Here is a 22898-nt window from a genome sequence, read left to right as displayed (position 1 = left end):
ACCCAATCACCAGCAGCGAAACACACATGAGGAAGCGTCTGACTCGGGCGTCTAAGCTGGGATTCCCTTTGCACTTTGAGCAGCGGCTGTTTAATTAATAAAGAAGTTAGAAGTCCAGGTGTTAGTGTCACCACAGAGTAGAGACAGAGGAGGGACCGGTGCGGGAATGTCTTTCAGAGGAGAAGCCATGTGTAAGGCCGTGGAAGTCCCGCTGTTCTGGCTGGGTGCTCTAACCGCGGCCTGGCTGTCCGTGTGCTCCGTGTACCGGCTACTGTCCGGCTTCAAGGTGTGGGTGCTGGGCAACGGAAGACTGATCTCCCCCAACAAACTGGGAAAGTGGGCAGGTGAGAGTCTAGAAGGCTGGAAACACTAATGTCAAGTAATATCGCAGTTAAAACTGATCTTAAGCATGCAGAAATAAAGTGACAGTGAGTTTTTTTGATAAGGTTTTGGTGAAGTGAGAATTGTAACAAGGGACGTTAAATGATAACAGCAAATCTTGTATATTGTTGTACTAGCAACCCAACATGTATTATTTTGACATAAGATATACCTACATCTGTCTGACTGGTCTATATTTTATTATACTTCTCTTGTTAATTGGATTACAGCGAGAGTAGAAATTTGTCATCATAACCTATCAGTTGGAAAGAGAAGCTCAGACTTTTGATCGCCATGTCCAATAACTGACCCTATTTATTGAAAACTAAGTAAGACAGTTTGTCTTCTGAAACCTAAAACAGCATGTAATTTGGTTAAATTGCTATTTTAGATAGTGTGGTGAAATTGCAGAGTTTCTCTTGGGCTTTTTCAGAGCCACTGTAATACAGACTTCTATGAAGATCCTTCCTGCCAACAGCCATAAGCATCAACACATTTTTATTTTTATCCAAATCTGGGGAAACATTTTATCCCATCTCTGACCAATAAATATATTATTTTCATTTTGATCTGCAACATCCATTCCTGAAGACTTAAAAAATCTTGTTGCAAATGTCTGCATACCTACATGCCCTTTTTTCCCATTTCGGTACTGACTTAAGGAACAGATGGTCTTTAGAGTGAAGACACTATCTCACTAGATTGTGCTTTGTACTTAGAATGGCCTTGCAAATGAGAAAATAGCTGGTCCAGTATCAGGACAATGTGCACTATTCAACTGTCACTAGTTGAGTTGTTTTCTTTGTTCCCACCTACAATGTATCCAGTCTGTTTGAACAATGTATAGAATTGCAATGATAATGTGCTGAATCAAGTTTGCAAATAGGAAGGTAAAAAAAAAGAAGCCAAATCTGATCTTTATACATTTATCACAATCTTATTGTCCATACTCTTAAAATGCTGTTGGTCTGCATAACTAATCGTAGCTACAAAATATGTGTATACCGAAGTTTTATCTGATAAAATTAACATAGTAGTTTGTGACACTGCCATGCAGCCGTTTTTCTAACATATTTGAATAATCCACATCTGCTGAATCTATATTTATCTTCCCATTTTGCAGCAGCACACACACATCTCTTGACCTATCTTGTATGCCCTAGCAGTAAATGTGTGTGACTTCCTTCTGGTAGGTTGAACACGATGGAATGATCAGACAGTTTGGTTGTAAACTGTAGTAACTCTTGTGACTGGATTATGGTTCGAGTGGATTATCAAATCAGATTGAATACTGTCCATCTTTCCATGTTGCTTACTCATCAAACCTTGACATTTGAACAGGCTACCTGATGTTACTTCATACGCGTAACCCTAGAGCTCGAAGTCCACATTTCAACACAGATGCTGTAAAACTGCGTGTGTGTGTGTGTGTGTGTGTGTGTTAGAAATGGGCATACCATATGGGAACTCTTAACAGTTAAAAGTAATCTGTTTTGGGCTATTGATCTTGGTGATTTAGATTGTAAAGAAATTGGGCAGATTGGTTTAGTAGAAAATGTTCAGAATGCCTTTCAACATGCACAGTGACATCAGTCTGCCAGAGAGAGGAAAATGTTTGGAAGTGAAGTTGGGAACTGAAGTTGCTTTTGATCTTTTTTTTGTGTGTGTGTGTGGCTATAAATGGAAAATCATCAGAGGGAGAAGGGAGTTTATTTTTGGATCACTCATGCAAAATGATTTAGAATATGCAGTGAGGCAAAAGGAGCCTGTTGGCCTCCACTGCTACTTTCATTCACAAACTTTGTCTCAGTGAAGTGGACTTGATTGGGAGGACAGCCTGATTATATAACAATTCCAGAGTCATTCATAAATGAGGCACACATGAGACGCAGAATCCTCAACATTCTGGTTCAGTGGTTCCCACAGTTCAAAAGACTGTGTGTGTAAGAGATGTTGAGCAAAAGAAGGGAGCATCTATGAAAATATAATTGAGCCCTTGTAGCTGCATACTAATGAAATCCACTAGCGAAGACCTCAGAATTATTAGTGGTATAGATGCCAGAAAAAATATAATAATGCTTCAATATTTTAAAGCACATTATCACATTATAAATTTTACTCATTTTATTTAGCTTATCTTTGGAATCCATTTAACACAACTGCTTACAGACTGTATTAGCACAGAGTGAGTTAGATATTTTAATGACCATCTTTTCATCCACCGCTTGGGACAGGACCTGGTCCCTGACCCAGAGAAGCCACCCTACCCTTTGCAGCTCAGTTACTTAGTCTATGTTTTATTAATAGTGTGATAGTCTTCACATTTACCTTGCTGTCTGATGTGTGTGTGTAGCTTGAGATGTTGCTTGCTTTTTTCTTTGTAGTTTGAGCCCTGCATGGCCTGACCCTAGGGTTGAACATGCTAAATCATGTATATGGATGAAAATTATTGTTATAACAAAAACATACACGCCAAGATTTTTGTTTGTGAAGAAAACTTATAATAATAATAATAATTATAACATTTTATCCAATGTTTTGCATCAATTATACATTTATAATAATTTATTAATCCAGCTAACATTTTAATGCTGTGTTTTCTTGGCAACTTTAAATTTCTGGATTTTGTCTCTGTTGAGTGGAACTCTATGTCTCCCTCTGCTGGTTATTACCTGCAATACTTAATGAGTTGCTTTGTGAAATTGTTTGGATTGTTTTATTTTTTGTGATGTATTTACTTTTTTGTCACATTGAATAAGCGGTACATCCTGCTGTAGTATTATTTAATATATGAGACAATTTTAAATGTAAATTAGTGTGGAATATAAAGCAGATTTTTTTTTCCTGAGCTTACCTATGAAGCAAACCTCTTGTCAACATATTTGTATATTGGAAAATCAGTTTGAACTATTTTTACTATTAAATTAGTGAGGCAGTAAGCAGCTATGTTCTATTATTCTGACATGTGATTGACTTAGTTAAACATTTGCTGGTCTCAGATTATTTTCAGTGATGATTACTTCTGCATATACAAGACCTAAAATGACTGATGTTGGTGGAGACCTGAGAAATGAGTGGTTGTGTTGATAACAGGGGTTCATATGCACATAGTAGCAGTATCATTTAGGACACTTATCCAGTCTGACCTAGTTTTACAGAAGACAACAGCAGCTCTAAAAATAGATCCTTATTTATTTGAGTGAAGGGAACATGCACTCAGCTGTAAAATCTTTCTTTTTATTCCTGTTCTGCCTGAAAAACTGTTTATTCTTAAAATGCCTAAAAATAAACCAGTCTATGTTTCCCTCATCATTTCGCCTACAGACTCTCCCGTACCCCCACCCTCCTCTCTCCCTGTGCTATTTTTAGTTGCCCCCAGGATCCCCCATGTTCGTGTTTGTCATTTTCTTTTCTCTTTTCCTCGGCCGCTCCTTTCTGTTTGGCTCTCCTGCAGCCCTAGAGGATGCCTGGCATCGCAGCATCATCTGCACTCAAGAGTATCACACAAAAGAGAGATGGGCTCAATAAAAAATATGAATAGAGGGAGAAATGGAATAAATAGTGTAAAATAAGAAGAATGTGTACTTTGAATAAGCTTAATTGTTATGGCAGGAATATTAGATTTTGTAAGTAGCATGGGTACCATTTTATGAAAACAAATTTGATGTATCAAACTTCTGTGCAAACAGTATTAAATCTAATATGATTTCAGACTTATTGGGCTGAAAACATTACAAAGGGTTTTGTCTATCGTGCTAGATGAGGCAGTGAAAACAATTTAGAAAATTTGGCTTAGGTAATTGATTATCCTGAAATAAATGGCGCATTTAAAAAGAAACATTGAATCCCTCCTGAGTGAATTTCCCCTGTCTGTCACGTTCCAACTACAAATGTCAATGTTTTTTGAGGGATTTTGTGTGGTTGAGAAATACTAAGTAATAAAAAATTGAAGTGGAAGAGAAAATGGTTCAGCTGAATTACTCTGATTAGCTAGCTTTCCTAAGTCAGCCAGAAACGTAAAGCAATCATCTCCTATATTAAATGTGTTAGTCCCAGTGACCGTTTCACTAACGGTTTTTGCCCATGTGCTTTCTGGGTAAAAATCAATCGAGTAACACGCGCTGCCGCCCCCCCCCGTCAACAATTTCCGGTAGCGCAGATGATAAACGTGTAACACTTTTTCTGTTACAAACTGACTGCGGCCCCCCACCAGAGAAGGGAAAAGTTATGTGGCCCTCACAGGAAAACGTTTGGGGACCACTGGTCTAGACCTTTGCATGTTTGCTGCTTTTAACTATTTTCTAATGAGCATCTTAGCCCTTCAGTTAATTCTAGAATACAATGTGGCACACACACAGATGTGTTTTATATAGTGTACATTTCAAATGAGGACATATCTTCCTTATGAGTCGGAGTGCTCAGACATTTGAGTAATATTGTAGCTCGGGAAAATCTATAAAATAATGGTTACTCAGAATGGATTTACTGAAATTACAGCATTTTATTTCAAAGGACTGAAGAATGCTGCTTAACATGTTCTTATTTCTTTCATGGCTCTTTTATTTCTAGCCTTTTAAATGGAGATTCAAAGAAAATGCGTCATCTGTCTGATCATTCGAATTGCATTCTCTGGTGGAAGTATCCACAGACAATGATGGCTGATTCTTAGAACCATTTCAGAAAGCCGTCGGTTACTTTTGGTGCTCACAGTCCTAGATTTACAGCTAGTTGTAGTTCAAAGAGGTAATTGAGGATCTTGACTCATAGTGAGATCTTAGATGAATATTGATTCGCCAGGGGTTACCAGCCCTGGTCCTTGAGATCTACTGTCGTAGGGGTTTTAGATGGATCTCTGCCCCCAAAACAATTGGAACAAATTATTTAATTATTTGTTGAGGCCTGTTGAGAGCCATTCATTTGATCAAAGTTTGTTGGGACAGGGTTGCATCTAAGGGTGTGTTCACACCAGGAGAAACATTTGGTTTGCTTGTTCGATCCAGACCAAAAACTGATTTTATTGATTTATTTTGTTTGCTGCGGTTTGCTTTCACATTGTGCTTCATTGCAAGCAGACTAAAATTTATAAACAAAGCCACACCTGTGACAATCATTGCTCTCATTTGACAGAAATGACGGGGTAGGGCCAAACATCTTTATAGTTTTTGATTTGTAAACTTAACATTTCAGAATTAAGCACTGCGCTTGCAGCTTGGTACTGCAAGCGCAGTGCTAAAGGGTGCACAAAAATGTAATATTTTGAAATTAAAAGGCAGCATTTATTTATGGCCTATTGGAACCAATAGTGGAACAAGTCACAGGGGATTTACAAATGGGGTTAAATTTTTAAGGCGATTTAACCCAAATTGCCTTGAAAAGTGTGTGTCTGCATAGTTGTTTCTCCCGGGTGTCTCTGTGGTCAACTAGCTGCCTGGTCAGGGTGTGTGCCCCACTTGTTGCCCGATGGCTGCTGAAGACTGACACCAGACCTCTCTGCAACCTTGCAAGCAGGGACGGATGGTTGACAAATTCTTGTTTTCACCATACCAATCCCCTTTGGGACATATTTGTTTGCTCATTTTTTAACTCTGTATAAATGTATATTGTCATTGCTAGGAGAGGCATTAGAAGCTGTCCTCCTTACTGCCCCTAACTTATAAAGTAGTATTTTTATAAGTGACTTTTCTCTCTTTCTAAGCCACAACTGGGTATTCATTTAAAAAAAAAATCCATTAATGTAAATGATAATGAATGAAGAAAAGTGGGTTCACCCACGGATAAGATAAGTTTTTCTCTTAAAGAGAGCTTTTTTTAGGTCATACCGGGACATATCGTAGCGCTTCCTGTCTCGATCCACGTTTTGTTATATTTAGCAAGGGATGTGTTGAATCGTTCTTTTTGAAAGCTGGGGACTGCTAAAAATAGTCTGCTGCTGCTGCTGTTGCTGCTGTTTGTGCCAGGCATTTTCAGGGCATCTGCTCGCTCTGCTGCTACCTATGACAGAGAGAACTTGCATTCTCTTTTCTCTGTCCTCATCTGTCACCTTAGCAGCTCTCCACATCTCTTTCTGCAGAACGTCAGTTTGAATTGATAGTCTCTTTAACCTTGAAGGTGTATTCGATGTTTTATTTTTTATTGTTTTTGTAAAGCTTCTTCATCGTTGCCGTCTTTGCACAGCATTTTCTAGATTCATAAGTTTCTGTAGGTGGCACTGTTAGTCTGTGTATTTGTGCTGCTTTCCTTTTTGGTGCCATCATTTTTGTTTGCTTTGTTGGTTCTGCATGTACCTTTTCTGTCTGTAAAGAAGCTTTCCTTTTTTATAACCGCTAACCCGAGAGCCAGATATTTCTGAAAGCTCTTGCTTCATTTGCTTCTGCCCTTTTTCTATTCAAACAATTTTCCACTTGGCCTTGCTGGGGCTTGGCCAGTCAGGGTTTATCTAATATCAAGTGTTCTTGATATAAGACTACACAGAGATCCACGGTTGTGTCTTAGAAATACTTTCACATCTCTTAATGCTTCTACTTCAGAATAGAGTACACGGGCTAGACATAACCTATTTGTGAGCTTAATATCATAGAGAATTGTTTTAAACAATAGTGTCTTTTGTTTCTGTGTTTATTTTTGCATTCGAATCACAGACTTAAATTCATTGAAATGTGTAGGATGGATAGAAGGATAATCACAAAGCACTTTGAAGTTTAAGGAAAATAATCAATGGTTTTCATAGATTTTTGCAAATCAAATCTGAAGTGTGGCCTGCATTTGCTTTCAGTCCCCTTTTACTCTTATCTTTTTATACTCTTTTTATAAAGAAAGTCCAGTGAGTAGTTTACTTGTGGGTCATGTAATCTCCATCTAAATGCACATGTTCTTTGAAGGCCTCAGGGAGCACTGGTAGGAAGAACTACATCATGGACATCCAGAACACAATCATGGATGTCTCCCAAACAGCTGGGTAATTCTTCACCTGAAAGTGGAAAGTGTGTGGTGGAAAACTAACACTGAGCATCACATTGAGCATATAATATTCACCTTGTTGGAAGGAACTAAACATAAGCTAATCCTGGAAGTTATCAGTTATATATGCCTACTTTCATATTTTTTCTCTTCTGTGCTTCTGTCACCCTGTGTGTTTAGCGCTTTGGGTAATGTCGTTGGTGTCCGCTGTGAACGCTGGCTGCCGTAAAACTCGGTTCAACTGATTGGATATTACATTAGGACGTTTCATAGCACTTAAAATATATTGGCCAACAATTGTTGCCCTAGTTGAAGGATCACCTTCCGGAGTCGGAGCCAAAATGTTTAAGATGGTTTAAGTTTAGATGGAAGCATTTTTGTCTTAGAACAGTCCAGTTGAAAGCCACACTAAAATCCAGTTAAGATTTTGTGATAAAACTGAAAACTGATATTCACAGGTTCTCTCCATATCTAAGGTTGAGCTATTTTGCAAAGCTGAAAGGGTGAATGTTTTCAGTCTGTAATTACAAAGATGGTTGAAACATTTCCCACAAGACTTGCAGCTGTAACTACAGCAGAATAATCTGTAAATTATTCCTTTACTATTAACTTGACTTGTCACTTAAAATTCTCTGGCTAAAATAGCGTCACTCTTTGAATATGTCTCCTGCCCCATACATGAAGCCATTGCAGAATTGGAGAACTCCTCTTGTGATAGGCTGCTGCATCTGAAAGGCACAAAAACAAACAGTTTTATTGTAGGTTTTGGTCCCAATAGGTTGGCATCTCTGCTGCTATTTGCACAGTTTTCTTGCAAATACTATAGTTACTTTGTATAAATATACAGAGCACAGTATACAAAGAGCAGTGAGCAGTGTCTGACACCACTGACCTAACTTATTGTTATTCTTATAACTGCATCAGAACAACTTCTGCACACAAGATCCAACATTTGTCTGATAGTCGCCCCAGACAAGTCAGACAAGTTTGACAGTCGCATAATGTTACAGTAGCAGATAAGTACGATTATTTGGTTCTACAAACTACTTCAACTACTCACAGTTGAGCGTGTGAACGATCTAAACAGCCATACCATTGCTTCTCCTTTTCAGTGCAAGTATACCAATTTAATGGGAGGAATGCTAATACTACTTGTTTGTCCTTTTTTGTCCAACTTCCAGTTGTAACAGGAGCCACAGATGGGATTGGGAAAGCATATGCAGAGGAGGTAGGATGGCATGGATAATGTTTCACATTCAGAGGTTGCATTAAGGAAGTTTTGTATCTCATAATGCTAGTTTTTCAAGCTTGTTCATATATGTAGTGTATGGTTTTAGTTATGTGGTTCTTCAATGAATCCGTCTTAAAATGAATCTTTCTCTGGTTCTGTTTACATGTTTTTACATGTGAATGAAAACTCAAATTAATGATGCAACATTTTTTTTCACTCTTGTTTTGTTGTCTCTTATTTTGTGTGATTACAGCAGCATGATTTGTTTGTTTTCTCGTAGACTTGATTATTTTTTTTCCTTTGCTTCTAAACAGCTTGCCCGCAGAGGCTTTGCCATCGTTCTGATTAGTCGCTCTCAGGAGAAACTTGATGATGTATCCAAGGCAATCGGTAAGATATGTGCTCTCTTATTTTTTGACATCTTTGATTTTTTTTTTGTTTTTGTTTCTCCTTCTAACATGGCACATCATAGTAAAATATTAAGGATGACAGAGTATTAGTGTTTTTAAGCAATTATTCAAACAAGTCTTGCATTTCTTTGTCAAGGGAAATCAATATTGCTTGTCTTCCTAAGAAAAAGACTAATACAGGTGATCCATTAAGACAAAGAGCTGCTGGACAAGGGCTTAGCCATCAAGATCCTTGCTGCATATCCTCATTCATCCTCAGCCTGAAGTGTTTTATCACCCAAAGGGCCTAATTGACAAGTGACGAAATGATATAGCACTGAATTGAGTGTTTTGCACGTGATCCTTTCAGTACTGTAGAGATGCAGCAGGGGTTTTATTTTGGAGGAGTAAAGCCTCCTGCTGGAGCCAAGTGTGAATCCATGCAATTGGATAAAAGGGATCCTTTCAGTGATGAACATATTGGATAAATATTTAAATTAACCCTTTTGCTGTCTCTAATATCCCTATTTACTAAGCTCAAATGCATGATTGTGTCCCCAGCAAGCAAATGTGGCGTGGAGACCAAAACGATTGCAGCAGACTTCAGTGGTATAGATATTTATGCAAAGATTGAAGAGGGCCTTGCGGGACTGGAGATTGGCATGCTGGGTAAGTCTGGTGCACCGTTCACCTAGGGTTTAGGATTTTATTTGAATATAAGAAGAGCATTTCTTTCTAAAATGCTCTTTATTTATTTCATCTGTGTTAATGCAAGTATTGCATATGTGGGTGCATCTCAATAAGTTCAATTGTTTTTGAAAAGATCATTTTGTTTCAGAAATTCAGTTTAAAATGTGAAAGTCATTGAATAGTGATGTATTTCAAACATTTGTTTCTGTTAATTTTTCAAACTAAAATTAATTTTTTTAGAATATTTCAGAATATTTATGACATTCAAGTTAAGTTACGTCAAGTTATAACACTAGACCCTGTAATGCTGTAACTCATCCAAAAGGAGCCCCAACTATGTATTGAGTGCTTATACAGTAAAAGACTGCACATTACAAAACAATTAAATGCAATAATGCTGATAAAGGTCTTGATGCTGAATTTACTTGTGATTAATAAATAATTTAGAAATGGTGTTTATCTGTCTTCTGAGGGTCTATAATAAAAATAGTCCTCATATAAAGATTGGAAAATTATTTCCATCTTATTCCAGGCATCACATTCTTTTAACTGGCATCTGTCTGTAGCTGCTGTTTCTTAATGACCTTTTACTTGAACAACTCAAATCAAATGAATCATTAAATATCTAACTGGCACAGAGAGCCTGATTAGATGGAACTTAAATAATGGAATTAGCTAATATTTACTGCAGTTAAAGCAATTATTTGCAAAAATCTATATTGCATACAATTTGTGAGAATGAATTTGAAATATATTTTGCAGCATTTTACTGTGCACTATACTTTTTTAAAATGTATTTTTTGTTCTTGAATAATGTTCTGAGTTGTTTCTCAATCTGTTAAATGCATAAACATAAAATATTAAAATATAGCCTTATGTGCATCTGATTTAACAACCCTTTGCTGCCCCCAAAAGACAAGAAAATGAATAGCACTTTTTTTCCACATTTTTATTTATACAGTTGAGTCTTTTTCTGGTCTAAAGTCAGTAGTTTTCAGTGTATTTTCAGGCTCTGTCACTTAAAAATTTTTTWAAAAAAATCTGCTTTTATTTTGTAGTAAACAATGTGGGCACATCCTACTCCTACCCTGAGTTCTTCCTCAACGTTCCCAACCTGGACACGGTAAGTTGTCTTTCGTTTGACAACTATCTAATTGAAGTTCAGACTTTGCTCAGATCACTTATGTTGAATTTAAATTGAATTAAAAACTGCCTAAAAGTCATCTCTCATAATTTCATAAATCAGTTGGGTTTGAAAGAAATGGACTGGTGTTGTATGACCATGAAAATGTATAAAAACTTAAACTCAGAAAATAATTCCTCAAGATGATTAACTGGTCTTGTTCTTATTTCAGTTCATCGACACAATGATCAACATTAACATAACATCAGTGTGCCAGGTAAGTATGAATAAGTTTTTAATCACAGTAACTAAAAATAAGGAAAACATTTTTAAATACCAGCCTGAAAAGAAACCAACCATGTATACTGAAATCATGGTTGCGTAAGTTTCTCTGCCTACCATTTGATATTGAGATAATGCACTTTTAGCTGTAATTACAGCCTTGACTCTGTTGATGGATTGGTAGTTCTGCTATTGAACTGACAGTCCAGCATGTTTCTAAAAAATAATAATAATAAAAAAAAAAAACTTGGGTTGCAAAAAATTAGGTGGAATAAAACTAGAGTTTGATGAATGTTGTCATATGCAAGCTTGTTTGGAAACCTGTAGCAGATATTAAGTTAAATGTCTAGCTCAGTCCCAGTCTGCATCCAATAAAACTTTATAAAGTTTGAATTATGCTCATATCATTAGTTTTCCCCTGTGGTATCTGAACCACCTCTGAGTAATTACGTTTGTCTTAAGTGGATTCAGATTGCCGGGATTTTTTTCTGATGTGTGTATTGCCAGTTAGTCACACACAGAAGAGAACACTCTTTCACGCACACACAAAAACATGGGAAACGGTGACATAAAACACAGTAAGTCACTTCCGTCCCTGTTATCCGCATATAGCAGCTCCCAGAGAAGCAGCTAAAGTCCACCCACTCTTTTAACACTTAATTTAGGTCATTCAATATTTCTCCAAATGGCTCCCTGTGCTATCATTAACATTTCCTCCCTCTCTTTGTGTTACCTCTCTGACCACTTCTTCACACACTTCCCACACAGGTGTATGTTTGCAGGCACACATCCACAGACAAACAATAAGCATTCTTTATCTGTAATTTCTGTACAGCGTCTCTCTGGCATCTCTTTTTAATTGCTTTTCCCTCCCCCCGTAGATGACTCGTCTTGTTTTACCTCAAATGGTAGAAAGGTGAGTTTTCTTTGCTTTTTTTTTCCCATACAAAAATGGCACCTATGTTGAAAAACATTTTTACACTTATTTACTTTTTCCACACAATACAGATTTATTCTAAAACAGATTTTATTGAAATAAATCTTGACTAAGTAGCCTATTATGAAAAACTGGAAAGACCTACAATAAAGTTAGTTGACTTTAACATGATTTGAAATAAAACACACTTGTCTGTAGAAGGTCACCCTGTTGACAGCATCGGTATATCAAAGGTATGACCTGTAGACCTCAGAGACTGGATTGTGTCAAGGCACAAATATGGTGAGACAGAACTACTTTGACAGCATTGAACTCCCTTGAAAAACACAGTTCAGAAAGGGAATAAGCTTAAAACCAGCTGGACCCTATTTAGATCTGACCAGTTAACAAAACTGAATAAATGGGGAATACGGACCTGAGAGGTGACCAAGGACTCAATGGTCTCCAAGGCAGACGTGCACTATTCTTCTCTGAAGATGGAATGACCCAGAACTTCAGCCATTCACTACTCACTCCATCAGTTTGACATATTATGGTAAATTGATGTCAAATGTATTTAAATAGCATATTAGAAACGTAATTTGACCAAATTGCTTAACAATTACACCAACAGTAACAAAAATGGCAAATCGAATAGACGGTAATAAAATAAAACAAGACTTCCGATGTCTATAAACCATTCAGCATCTCATTCAGAGAAAGAGACGTTTTTAGCTGACATGGCAAATTCTCAATCACTACTTAATTTTAAGTTTGATTGTAGAACATCAAGAAAAAACTGGCTGACTGACTGAAGTGCTGTCAAATATGAGTGTGTGTTAAGGAGATAATGTAGACAAGATGAGGCTAGCCCAAATATGGCCACTAAACGGCACTTTGCAGCAAAGTTGAATTTTGCCAAAAAGCGCCTTAGATTTTCAGACCCAAAGGAAAAAAAGTCTTTGGCCTGATGAAACAAAAAGTATTTCCTTTGGCCTGAACACTGAAAAATAAAAGAAAACACTGCTGTTAAGCGTTTACAAATTATGTTGTAAAGATGTGTTTAAGCAAAGAAAGTGGGTGCACAAGGATACAATGACGGTAGGAAAAAATATGGAGAGATCCTTTGAGACCGCCCCCCACAGAGTGCTCTGGAACTCTACGTCTTCCAGCACAATGACTCAAAGCAGTCACCAGGAGAAAGGGGTGGCTCTAGGAACAGTTTGTGAATGTCCTTGAGTGGCCCAGCAAGAGCCTGGACTGAAATCCAATTGAACATCTCTGGAAAAGTTTGTTTGCTAATACTGCAGGCACACATCCACACACAAACAATAAGCATTCTTTATCTGTAATTTCTGTACAGCGTCTCTCTGGCATCTCTTTTTCCGACCTTGCTAAGCCGACCTTGCTAAGCATAAGGTCGGCTTATGCTTAGCAAGGTCCGACCTTGCTAAGCATAAGATTTGCAGAGACGAATTGGAGAAATACCTTAAAATATGTGTACCAAGTTTGTAGAGCTGTTTCCATGGAGACTTGATTGCTACCAGAAATGCTTCAGCAAAATATTGAATATTATGAAACTCTGGATTAACAAGCTTTTKGCTAAATAAAAAAATACTTATTATTCAAATAAATGTCTTTTACCTTGAGAGGTAATATGTGTAGGTCAATAACCAAATCTATTTTAGAAAACATATTGAAAGGATTAAAGTACTGTTTACTCATGTTTATTCAGTAATTGAGTATGTGGATGTATGATGAAGGCACATAATGAAATGTGGAAGGAAAATGTGATTGGATTCTTTTTTGACCACTTCTGGAGCTGTGCCCAAACTTAAATCAGACCCCAGTAAAATTCTTCCTCTGACAATTTAAGGATTTTTGAGAAATTTGTTTGCAAAATCTACAACTCGGTGAAAAAGTATTTCCTCCATTAGAAATTTCTTTGAGTTTTTTTTTTTTTGTTGCATGTTTCTTTTTAGCATGTGTAATAGTTGGCAATGAGTTTTTAAATATTCCTGTTGAGGAATTTTGGTGCATCTTTTATCGCAGTGCTTTTAAGTCTGCACAACAGATGGTTCTTGACCATAAAAGGTTTGTTTTGGGGTCATTCTGCAGGATTCTCCTTCAGAACATTTTTTTGGTAGAAAGCCAAAGTCGTGGACCATTAATAATTGCAAGCTGTCTCAGGAGTTGAAGAACCAGATATTTTCCGGATAATCATACCGCATTGTTTTACTGTTAATATAAGACGGGTTTTTGTCTGAGATGTTATTGGTGTTATGCCAAATATCACACCCTTCTAACGACCGGGTTGTTTTGGAAGATCTTTGTTCTGGAATACATGACATCCATATTTAAAATCCAACTAAAAATTAACTAATCTGACGCAGTTTGCCCAAAACAATTTGGCATTTGCCAAATGTGGCATCAGCTGAATGCCAGTGGCACTGGGGTAAGCTCTCAATCAGCCAAAAGGGGGAGACAGTGTTGCTTTTTCTGTTACAAGCTGGAAGATGCCGTTGCCACAATACAGAAGTATTTTAAAAGAAATTATTTGAAAATCTATAGAAAATATGTATTTTTTATATCAAAATTTCCTATATTATTTAACACCAAAAACTTTAAAATTTCCTAATATGTTTTGCAACATCTGACTTTATCTATATGTATGCATGTGCTTTCATATAGATTTATGTATGGTATTCTTATGTTGTCACTGTGCTAAGGATTTATGTCTTGCTGAATATTTTCCTTGCAATAAAGTTTATTTTCAGAAGGGAAAAAAAAATCAGGATGAAGGTACCAAGAGCTGAAGCAAAAATGTCATCAGATTGTAAACATTTAAGTATTGATGTTGCTGTATCTTTGATCTTATCATTATCCACCAGCTCTACTTTGATGTACTACGAGTGGAGTTTTGGCTCAGCATGCGAGTACATGTGCTACCATATTCTTTTATCTTGCTGGGATTGATTTCAGGCTGAAGTGTCTGCTGCCCCCCACCTACCAGCCTTTTTCCCCTTCTTTCTGGTGTAAAAGAACATTTTTTTTGTCTCTGTATGTGGTTCCTAGGAAAAAGGGAGCCATCCTAAACATCTCATCTGCCAGTGGGATGTACCCTGTTCCTCTCCTCACCGTCTATTCTGCCTCCAAGGTAATTGTGGTACACGGTGTATGACCTTCGCATCAAATGTTACTTGAAGGAATACCTGTAGGCACATCTCGGCTTCATAAACAGTTTGTTAACATGCACTGTAGCCTTCGAGGAGAAGAATGCTGTCTTGTTCTCATTTTACAAATTATTGTTTTATTGACAAACATTGCCTCAGGCAAAACCTAATCGATATGTGTAGGAATAGAGCAGCATTAATGTCTATTAGTGTTATGTTCTCTTTGGTAGCTGGAAAATGGTCTGTCCCTCGCTGTTACACTTAAGTTCATTGGCATCTTTTTTTTTTTTATATACTGAATCCCATTATTCACACTTTGAATATGCATCTAAACAGTCACTGCAGTGGAAACTTGAGACACTGCTACAAGAATGTGGACAAGTTGCTATATGAAGATTTCCTGATTTCTTTCTTTCTCCCTTCTATCCTTTTCCTTCCTYATGTCCTTTACTTCTTCCTTCCTTGTATCCTTAATGTCTTCCTTTTCCTCTTTCCTTTTTTATCTTGCATTCCTTTTTTGTTCTTTTTTTTTCTTTCTTCCCTTTTACCATTCTTGCTCTTTCTCATCATTCCTTCCATTCTTTACTRCTTTTTCCTTCCTTCTCTCCATTTTTTTACCTCCCTTTCTTCCATTTTATTTGTCCTTTCTTTTTGTCCTTTCTTCCCTCCCTCGTGTTTCTTTTTCTTGGATTTTTTAAAATGTATATTTTAMGTTGAGTGCAAAGGCTTAAGTAATCAACTTTTGAGTTTGAAAAGGTCTGGAGTTTTTAATTTAAAACTTTGTAAGAATCCTGCCGATAGACCTTTTTTAATTTTTTTTTCCTTAATAGAATGGTGAGAACTTGGTTAAAAGGAATATTAATCACATGCTTTTGCTTCAAACAGGCATTTGTGGACTTCTTCTCCAGAGGACTGCAAGCTGAATACAAGAGCAAAGGGATCATCATTCAGGTAATTAATGGACTAATCTAATCTAAGGGTTCCTGCACTGTTATCAAGTGCTGCTGATTAATAACTAAAGTTTGGGGAGGGGTAACAGGAAATTAAGCAAAGATAATGAGGCTATTTGAATTGATGATTTTTTTTTTTTTATCAATTTCTCTGTTTTTAGAGTGTTTTGCCGTTTTTTGTTGCCACCAAACTGAGTAAAATCCGTCGCCCTACCCTGGACAGGCCTAGTCCAGCACGCTACGTTGCAGCTGAGCTCAACACAGTGGGTCTGCAGACTCAGACCAATGGATACCTGCCGCATGCGATTATGGTATGTCATAAAATGAACCAGAAACACAGTGGGTACAGTCTGAAACATTTCTAAAAGCACTCAGACTTTAATTGCTTAGATCCCAACATCTTATAAAGAAAGAGTATGAGACAGGAAAGGAAAAGTAACATCAAGGCCACTAACTTATTATTTCACAGTGAGTACACTTTGTATCTTATGTCAAGTCAGTCTAAATGCCAGGCAAGGTGTAACTGTAACAAGCTCTAAATGCACTTCATAGCTGCAGCCTTCCTTTCATGCACATTTGAGGCACGGAAAAGAGAAGAGGGATCTTCAGTTGGCATCACAACCTGATATTTTACAGTTGCAAAAAATCAATCTATTGTTTCTTTGTTTTATGTCTACTACTTTCTAAAACAGAATAAAACCTTTAAGGAAATGCTTACTATTACCGTATTTTCCACACTATAAGGTGCACCTAAAAACCTTCAATTTCCTCAAAAGCTGACRGTGCGCCTTATAATCCGGTGCGYCTTATATATGGACCAATATTGAGCCACAACAGGTCTAGCAGCTACRGTAAGCAGCCGCCGACTTCATTTTCCCCCGTAGAAGAAGCAGCGCGCGGTGCATGCTGGGATAGTTGTCAGAAAGCTGGTTTGTTAATAAAGTGTGRCTGACCYATCTACCTACCGACCGTCTAGAATCAGGTCGTCTGYAGRTCATTTAGCACCACGTTCTCCACAAACATGCTGTGCGCRAACGGAGAAGGGTGACCATCGTCCGGCCACGCCCCGGCCCAGACGCTGAAGGYTCTCCTCRCTGACCGGAGTTGGACTGTTTTGCTGACATTCCGTTTAGTGCAGCTCCATCTAGTGAATGCATAACGTAACTCCAGCCTCTACTGTAGCGTCCTTATAATGCAGTGCACCTTATATATGAAAAAAGTTTTAAAATAGGCCATTTTTTGACGGTGCGCCTTATAGTGYGGAAAATATGGTAAATCTCTAATATTTTAAGCTGCACACACAGCAGTCGCACACCTTGTTTTGTTGAGCTTAAATCTCTTTTTCAGGTAAAATTTAAATTTACAGAAAATATAAGCTGGAGAGCTGTTTTACTTGTATGTTGTATTGTTCCAATCAGAGAGTTTTGGCTCCCCCCACAATGCTGTGCTCCAAAAGTTTTGAGTTCCTCATTACCTCCTTACCAGGGCTGTATCCTCTTTTTACCCAGTTAAACATGACAAAAATGGATGGATGGCATTTGGGGTTCAAGTGTCCCTGGAAAACGACCCTGTATCCTGAAAAAGAAACCTGGTCARCTGTATATATGTGCATGTTAATTAAGAACCATTTATTTAAGTGAACTGCTTACATCATTGCTGTTGTTTAGTAAATCGTTTCTTRGGAAACACATGGGGAGTCATTCCCTGCACCGTTTCATAACATTGAACTGAAAAATACTTGTTGGTATACAGACAGTTAGTCCAGATCTGAGCAGCTATTAGTATTTCAGTTCAAGTAAGTGAAGCAGAGAACAAGAAMAGCTTATATTATTTAATGGATTATTTGAAATTGATGTTTCAGCCTAAATGTTTACTTGTTTACAGATTGTACTGTTTTCTGAATTGTGCTCAGAAACACGTAGACAACTTCAGCTCCATTAGGCCTCAGGATGACCTGAAGCATTCTTTTTATTGATCCATTTCTAAAAAAAAATCCACCACAGCTAAGAAACCCATCCCTTATTTTATCTCTAGTTTATCAGTTGTGTAGCCATAGCAAACAACTGCTGACATTTTTTGTACAAAATGGAGGAAAAAAAAAACATTTTATGTAGCCTGTTTATATAACCTTGTGGAGCAACTAAAACATATTTTGTGCAGGCTCGACGACTAYGGAAGTTATGAAAGCATGCTTGTAGTACATAAGTTATCCATTTTTTAAAGGAATAAGCTTTCTTTCTCAGCGCTATAGAACTGGAACAGCATAATACATACGCAGCGTGGTGAAGGTATGCCATGGCAACTGTGTTAAAAGCTCATCAAGCTCCGGTTTGACTTTATACAAAAGAGCCTCCTACGAGCGCTCCTCTATTCACAAAGGTAATGTTGTTCCAACAGCTGCTCCTAGCATCTGTTTGGAAGTAAACATCCTCCAAAATAATGGAGTGGGATGCCTCACTACCTTTCAGCATTGTCTGCATCCTAATGACACCTTATCAGAAATGAGGCGGAAACTTCAGTCCTGGCCTGATTTTCCAGTCTGTGCCTTCATTCATCAGAGGTCACAAGCATATGTCAATGTCAGCGTGCTGCAGTGGACTATATGACCTAAATATCAACGATCATGTTTATTGATTATACATTTAGGTGACACTATTTATTTCAGCACACAGGTGGTCAATGAATTATGTTTGTCATAAAAAGGCTTTTATTAATCCTGCACAGTCGCTGGGTTTTGTGCAGATAGCATCAATTCAGCCCAGATCTTGTCTGCCCTCAGCCACAGTATTTCAGCGGTCCATAAGCAGCGGACAAGCGGAGCTGTTGTGTTTATCTGATAATCCCTCTCTGTTCAGCTGTGTCTCGGCTCTCTGCACGTTTTACAGTTTTAAGCCACAGTTCACCAGTATCCAATTTAGACTGCTGTAAAACTGCAATCTGCACCTTTCTGGGGATAAACAACATCTGTTCCGTTAACTGTGCCGCTGCTTATTTTTCTTTGGTTCTACAATTAGAATGACATAGTAATACGCTTAAAATAATAAAACTAAATGGATAAGTGAGTGGAGTGTGAAATTCCATGCTGTTCCTGCAGTTTTTGACCAACCAGTACAAGTAAATTGCCTTTGGTGCTTCTTGGTCACCTTTAACTGGGCTCAATCAGCTTCTCATTTACTGGGTTTGTAGTCTTTAACTACATAAAGTAAACCGCTTTTCTCCTTTTACTATATAGCCACATTAGGTTGAGTGATACGTAGATTTTCTAAAAGAGAGAAAACAACTGCAGCTCCAAAATATGATGAAACTTAATTACAGTTATTAAAAATAAGATAAAATTTTGTTGGAATTTCAAACTGCTCTTAAGCAATTTAAAGTCTTTTTTTTTTTTTTTTTTTTTTGCATCTTAAATGAAAACGGATCCAAAGAGACGTTTAATGGACTCTTTTTTTTTTTTGTCTGCCTCGCCAGCAAGTTCAATGTGATTATATGTGGTTGTGTTTTTTGTTTGCATAATCAGGCTAACACACAGATAGGCAGCTGTAATCACATGCCTTCTCTTCAGCTCTCTCCATGCTGGAAGAATGAGTTCATTATGTTTTCAGTTAGTCTGAGTAAAACTGCTGATTAGACCGCATAAACCTGCTCATCACTTAGGGAGAGGACTTAAACTCTAAACCAAATCATCTGGTTTTACTGGGAATCTCTTCTGCAAAACACTTTAAAGTTAAAATCGATTTCCATTGCAGGTGGAAGGTGTACATACTCATCGTGAACGTTGATGTCATTAATTTGTGGCTTTTTTTATGCATTTGAACCAATTTTCTCTTGGAGTGAAGTAGTGACAGATCAAATGCTTAAAATGGTTTTAAAATTGGAATTTAAAATTCCAACTCCCAGGCATTTAATTATGTTCCAGAAATGATTAAAAGGGTAGATGTTTGGGCCATTTCAGTAGCTTAATGTGAACCTTCATCATCCTTTCCAAAACCAGTTTTCATGCATGTCTGTGATCTGGACATTTATTTGAGGAGTTGAAGAACATGGAGGTTGCCCTTCTACAGTATTCCATCCACTTTTTTGATAATCCAATATCAGTGGAAGTGCATTGATATTTACCATAATTCTAACACCACCATGCTTCACAGTTGACTCATTTTTGTGGGATTTGTCCATTAATTTCTCCCAACAGATTTTTCTTTTCATCATTGTTCTGACTTTTCATGGATGGATAAATCTGGCTTCTCATATAGCATTTTTAAAATTCCTGGCCTCGACCCATTAGGGATTTGTGAGCTACGGCTGTCCCACAGAAACAAGATATTTAAGTTAACTTTTCAGATTTTGCCAGAGGCTCCTCCAGAATTACACCTGAAGCTTTTTGATGGCTGCAAAAAGCTCTATGGTTGAGTTGCTGAACATTAAGGCGCAGGTGCCAAAGTCCACTTTTTGAAATCTACTGTTTTCACCTTTTGGATACAATCCTGCTCCAACACAACTAAATTCATTCATTCAGCCTGTTTATGAATGAACTATTCATTTGATTCAATTAAAAAAAAACACTTAAATCTCAAATTAAATGTTGCTGGAATTCATATTACAAAGTTTCTTCACAGAGTTGTAGTAGGTGCTGATGGCTGTGAGCATAAAGGATCTCCTGTAGTGGTCAGTTTTACAGCAGCTCTGAAAAATCTTCTGACTGAAGGCACTCTTGTAGAAAAGTTTCATGACGGTGATTTTATGAAGAATCCTTTTTTGCACTATTATCTCCAGTGTTTCCACACAAGAGAACCAGCTTTCATCAGTTTCTTTATCCTAGTTAAGTCTGTGGTTCTGATTCTGCTACTCCAACATTGGGGTAGAAGTTTGGATCGGGAATATGATCCTGCAGAAAATCATACTTGTGAGCAGAAATCTTGGTTTTGAAACCTAGGAGGTCTATATAAATTACTAATATGCATCAGCAACATCCCAAATAGAATGACATTGAACTCCATGCCAGTAGAGGAATATGTAAACTTTCCACCTGTACTTCTCTTCCCATAGCTGCTAAAGTAGTCATTTGCATTCCTTCATAATGCACGGGCTCATAAATTCATCCGCTGACCCCATAAAGTGCCACCTTCTAGCTACAAAAACACTTGGATTGTGTCTTTTGCTTTTTAAAGTGGCATTAAGGAAAGCTTCAAATAGTCCCCAAATAAGGACATGAGTTTTGTGACCTCTGACTTTAACAAATGGCATGTAGTTCAGACATAATTGGAAAAGGGCATATACAATAAGATGGCACAATTGCTTGAATTTTTTCCCCTTGTACAAACACGCTTGCCACATTTGTTGCTCCTGTGGGTTGGAGATTAATAATGAATGCTAATCTGTTATTTGTAAATGCCACCAGATGACCATGTAATTTCCCTCTGTAGGGTTGGGTGACTACAGCTCTGCTTCCAGCCAAGATGCTCAACAGCTACGTGATGGGGATGGGTCTGTCCCAGCGCGCTCGTTACCTCAAGAAGCAGAAGCAGGGGTAGGGGGATCAGATGGACGGTGGGAGCCGCAGCAAGAGATGGAGGGGACCAGGTGCATTAATGTCATGTCCAACTGCCGTCATCATCAGGGACCAGGCAAAGAGAAAGTGACAGTTTCTGGGCAACATCTCAGTTTTCCTCCTGCAAGTGATAGATGATGTGAGCCAGTCTCTATGTGCTCAACCCCAACAGTTGTATAAAATAACCATTGGACTAATTTGTGCATTCAGTAAACGGCTTTAATTAAATATAGAAACTAAAACCAGACCATCTGTCTAAGAATCGTGATGAGAAATTAATCCTACAAGAGAAAGGAGGCTATGAAGTTGGAATTATCAGGGGCATGGTGTCTCTTGGCATCGTGCATGTATTTTATGGCTTCTGTTTGCTAAAACACTTGAAGTGTGACTTGCTTTAAAGGATGATTCATCAGTATTTACTCTTCATAGTTTTGTATTTTTCTTTATTTTTTTTTTAGTGTGTATTGTTCGCCACATTGGTTTAAACGCTTTCTGTTAAAGCACCAACTAAATCATTCCGAAGCTTTAGCTTTTGTTTTTGTGTAATTAATGTCTCAGTAATTTGTATTTATGACAGATACTGAAATAGTTGAACCAAACACTTTGATTAATTGCTGTTTGCATTTCTGACTACAACACATATATTGTTGTGTCGATCTACTTACAAATTTCCACAAATATATTTTGACCTGCTATGTTTTGAGTTATTGTGTGTCATGATGGCTGTTCGGCCAAACCATTGGTAGTTTCTTCAAGTATGTTTGATCAAGTTGGGTCTGTATACAATTTCAGATTTGTCATTTCAATTCTCTCATTCCAGCATAAACTTGTCTTTTTTTTTTTTACCCTGGATGATTGACTTAATGTTGAAACTTAGATTGCACTTGTTCTTCCTGCTATCAATAAATAAATATTCTTTTCAGATCAATTTGTCTTGTTTTTTAATGCATTAGTTTGACTTTACTTTTGTTTACATTTTACATTTTAAAGTCTGAGCTACTTTTGAAGTATGATTATTAAAATAATTAGAAATCACAGACAGTCAATCATGTTATTTGATTCATGTGAATTATCAGAATTCTGCTAGATTTAGGTGTATTAATACATCAAAAACCTTTATTGCAACTGTAGCATATAGATTTTACTATATGTACAGGGATACACAATAAGTACTGAATAAATCACATCTTTCCTAGTTTAAATATTTGAGTTGAGGCCATTATCAAATTCACACCAGATACTTGAAACAAGCAGCATATTC

At 37.4% G+C, this 22898-nt stretch overlaps 1 protein-coding gene across 1 annotated transcript; it reads left to right on the top strand.

The window, feature by feature from the left end:
* On the top strand, positions 1 to 22565 carry hsd17b12b (hydroxysteroid (17-beta) dehydrogenase 12b). The gene is made up of 11 exons (XM_008405692.1): positions 1 to 344; positions 8520 to 8566; positions 8884 to 8959; positions 9520 to 9627; positions 10707 to 10771; positions 11004 to 11048; positions 11935 to 11969; positions 15045 to 15126; positions 16028 to 16093; positions 16254 to 16403; positions 21513 to 22565. Exons 1-11 carry the CDS (start codon positions 167 to 169, stop codon positions 21618 to 21620), a joined length of 960 nt encoding a protein of 319 aa, XP_008403914.1. The 5' UTR covers positions 1 to 166; the 3' UTR covers positions 21621 to 22565.
* The last annotated feature ends 333 nt before the right edge of the window (positions 22566 to 22898 follow it).

The sequence above is a fragment of the Poecilia reticulata genome, linkage group LG3 (genome assembly GCF_000633615.1).
Source record: "Poecilia reticulata strain Guanapo linkage group LG3, Guppy_female_1.0+MT, whole genome shotgun sequence".
Taxonomy (NCBI): Eukaryota; Metazoa; Chordata; class Actinopteri; order Cyprinodontiformes; family Poeciliidae; genus Poecilia; species Poecilia reticulata.
This window is presented reverse-complemented; position numbering and strand designations above follow the sequence as displayed.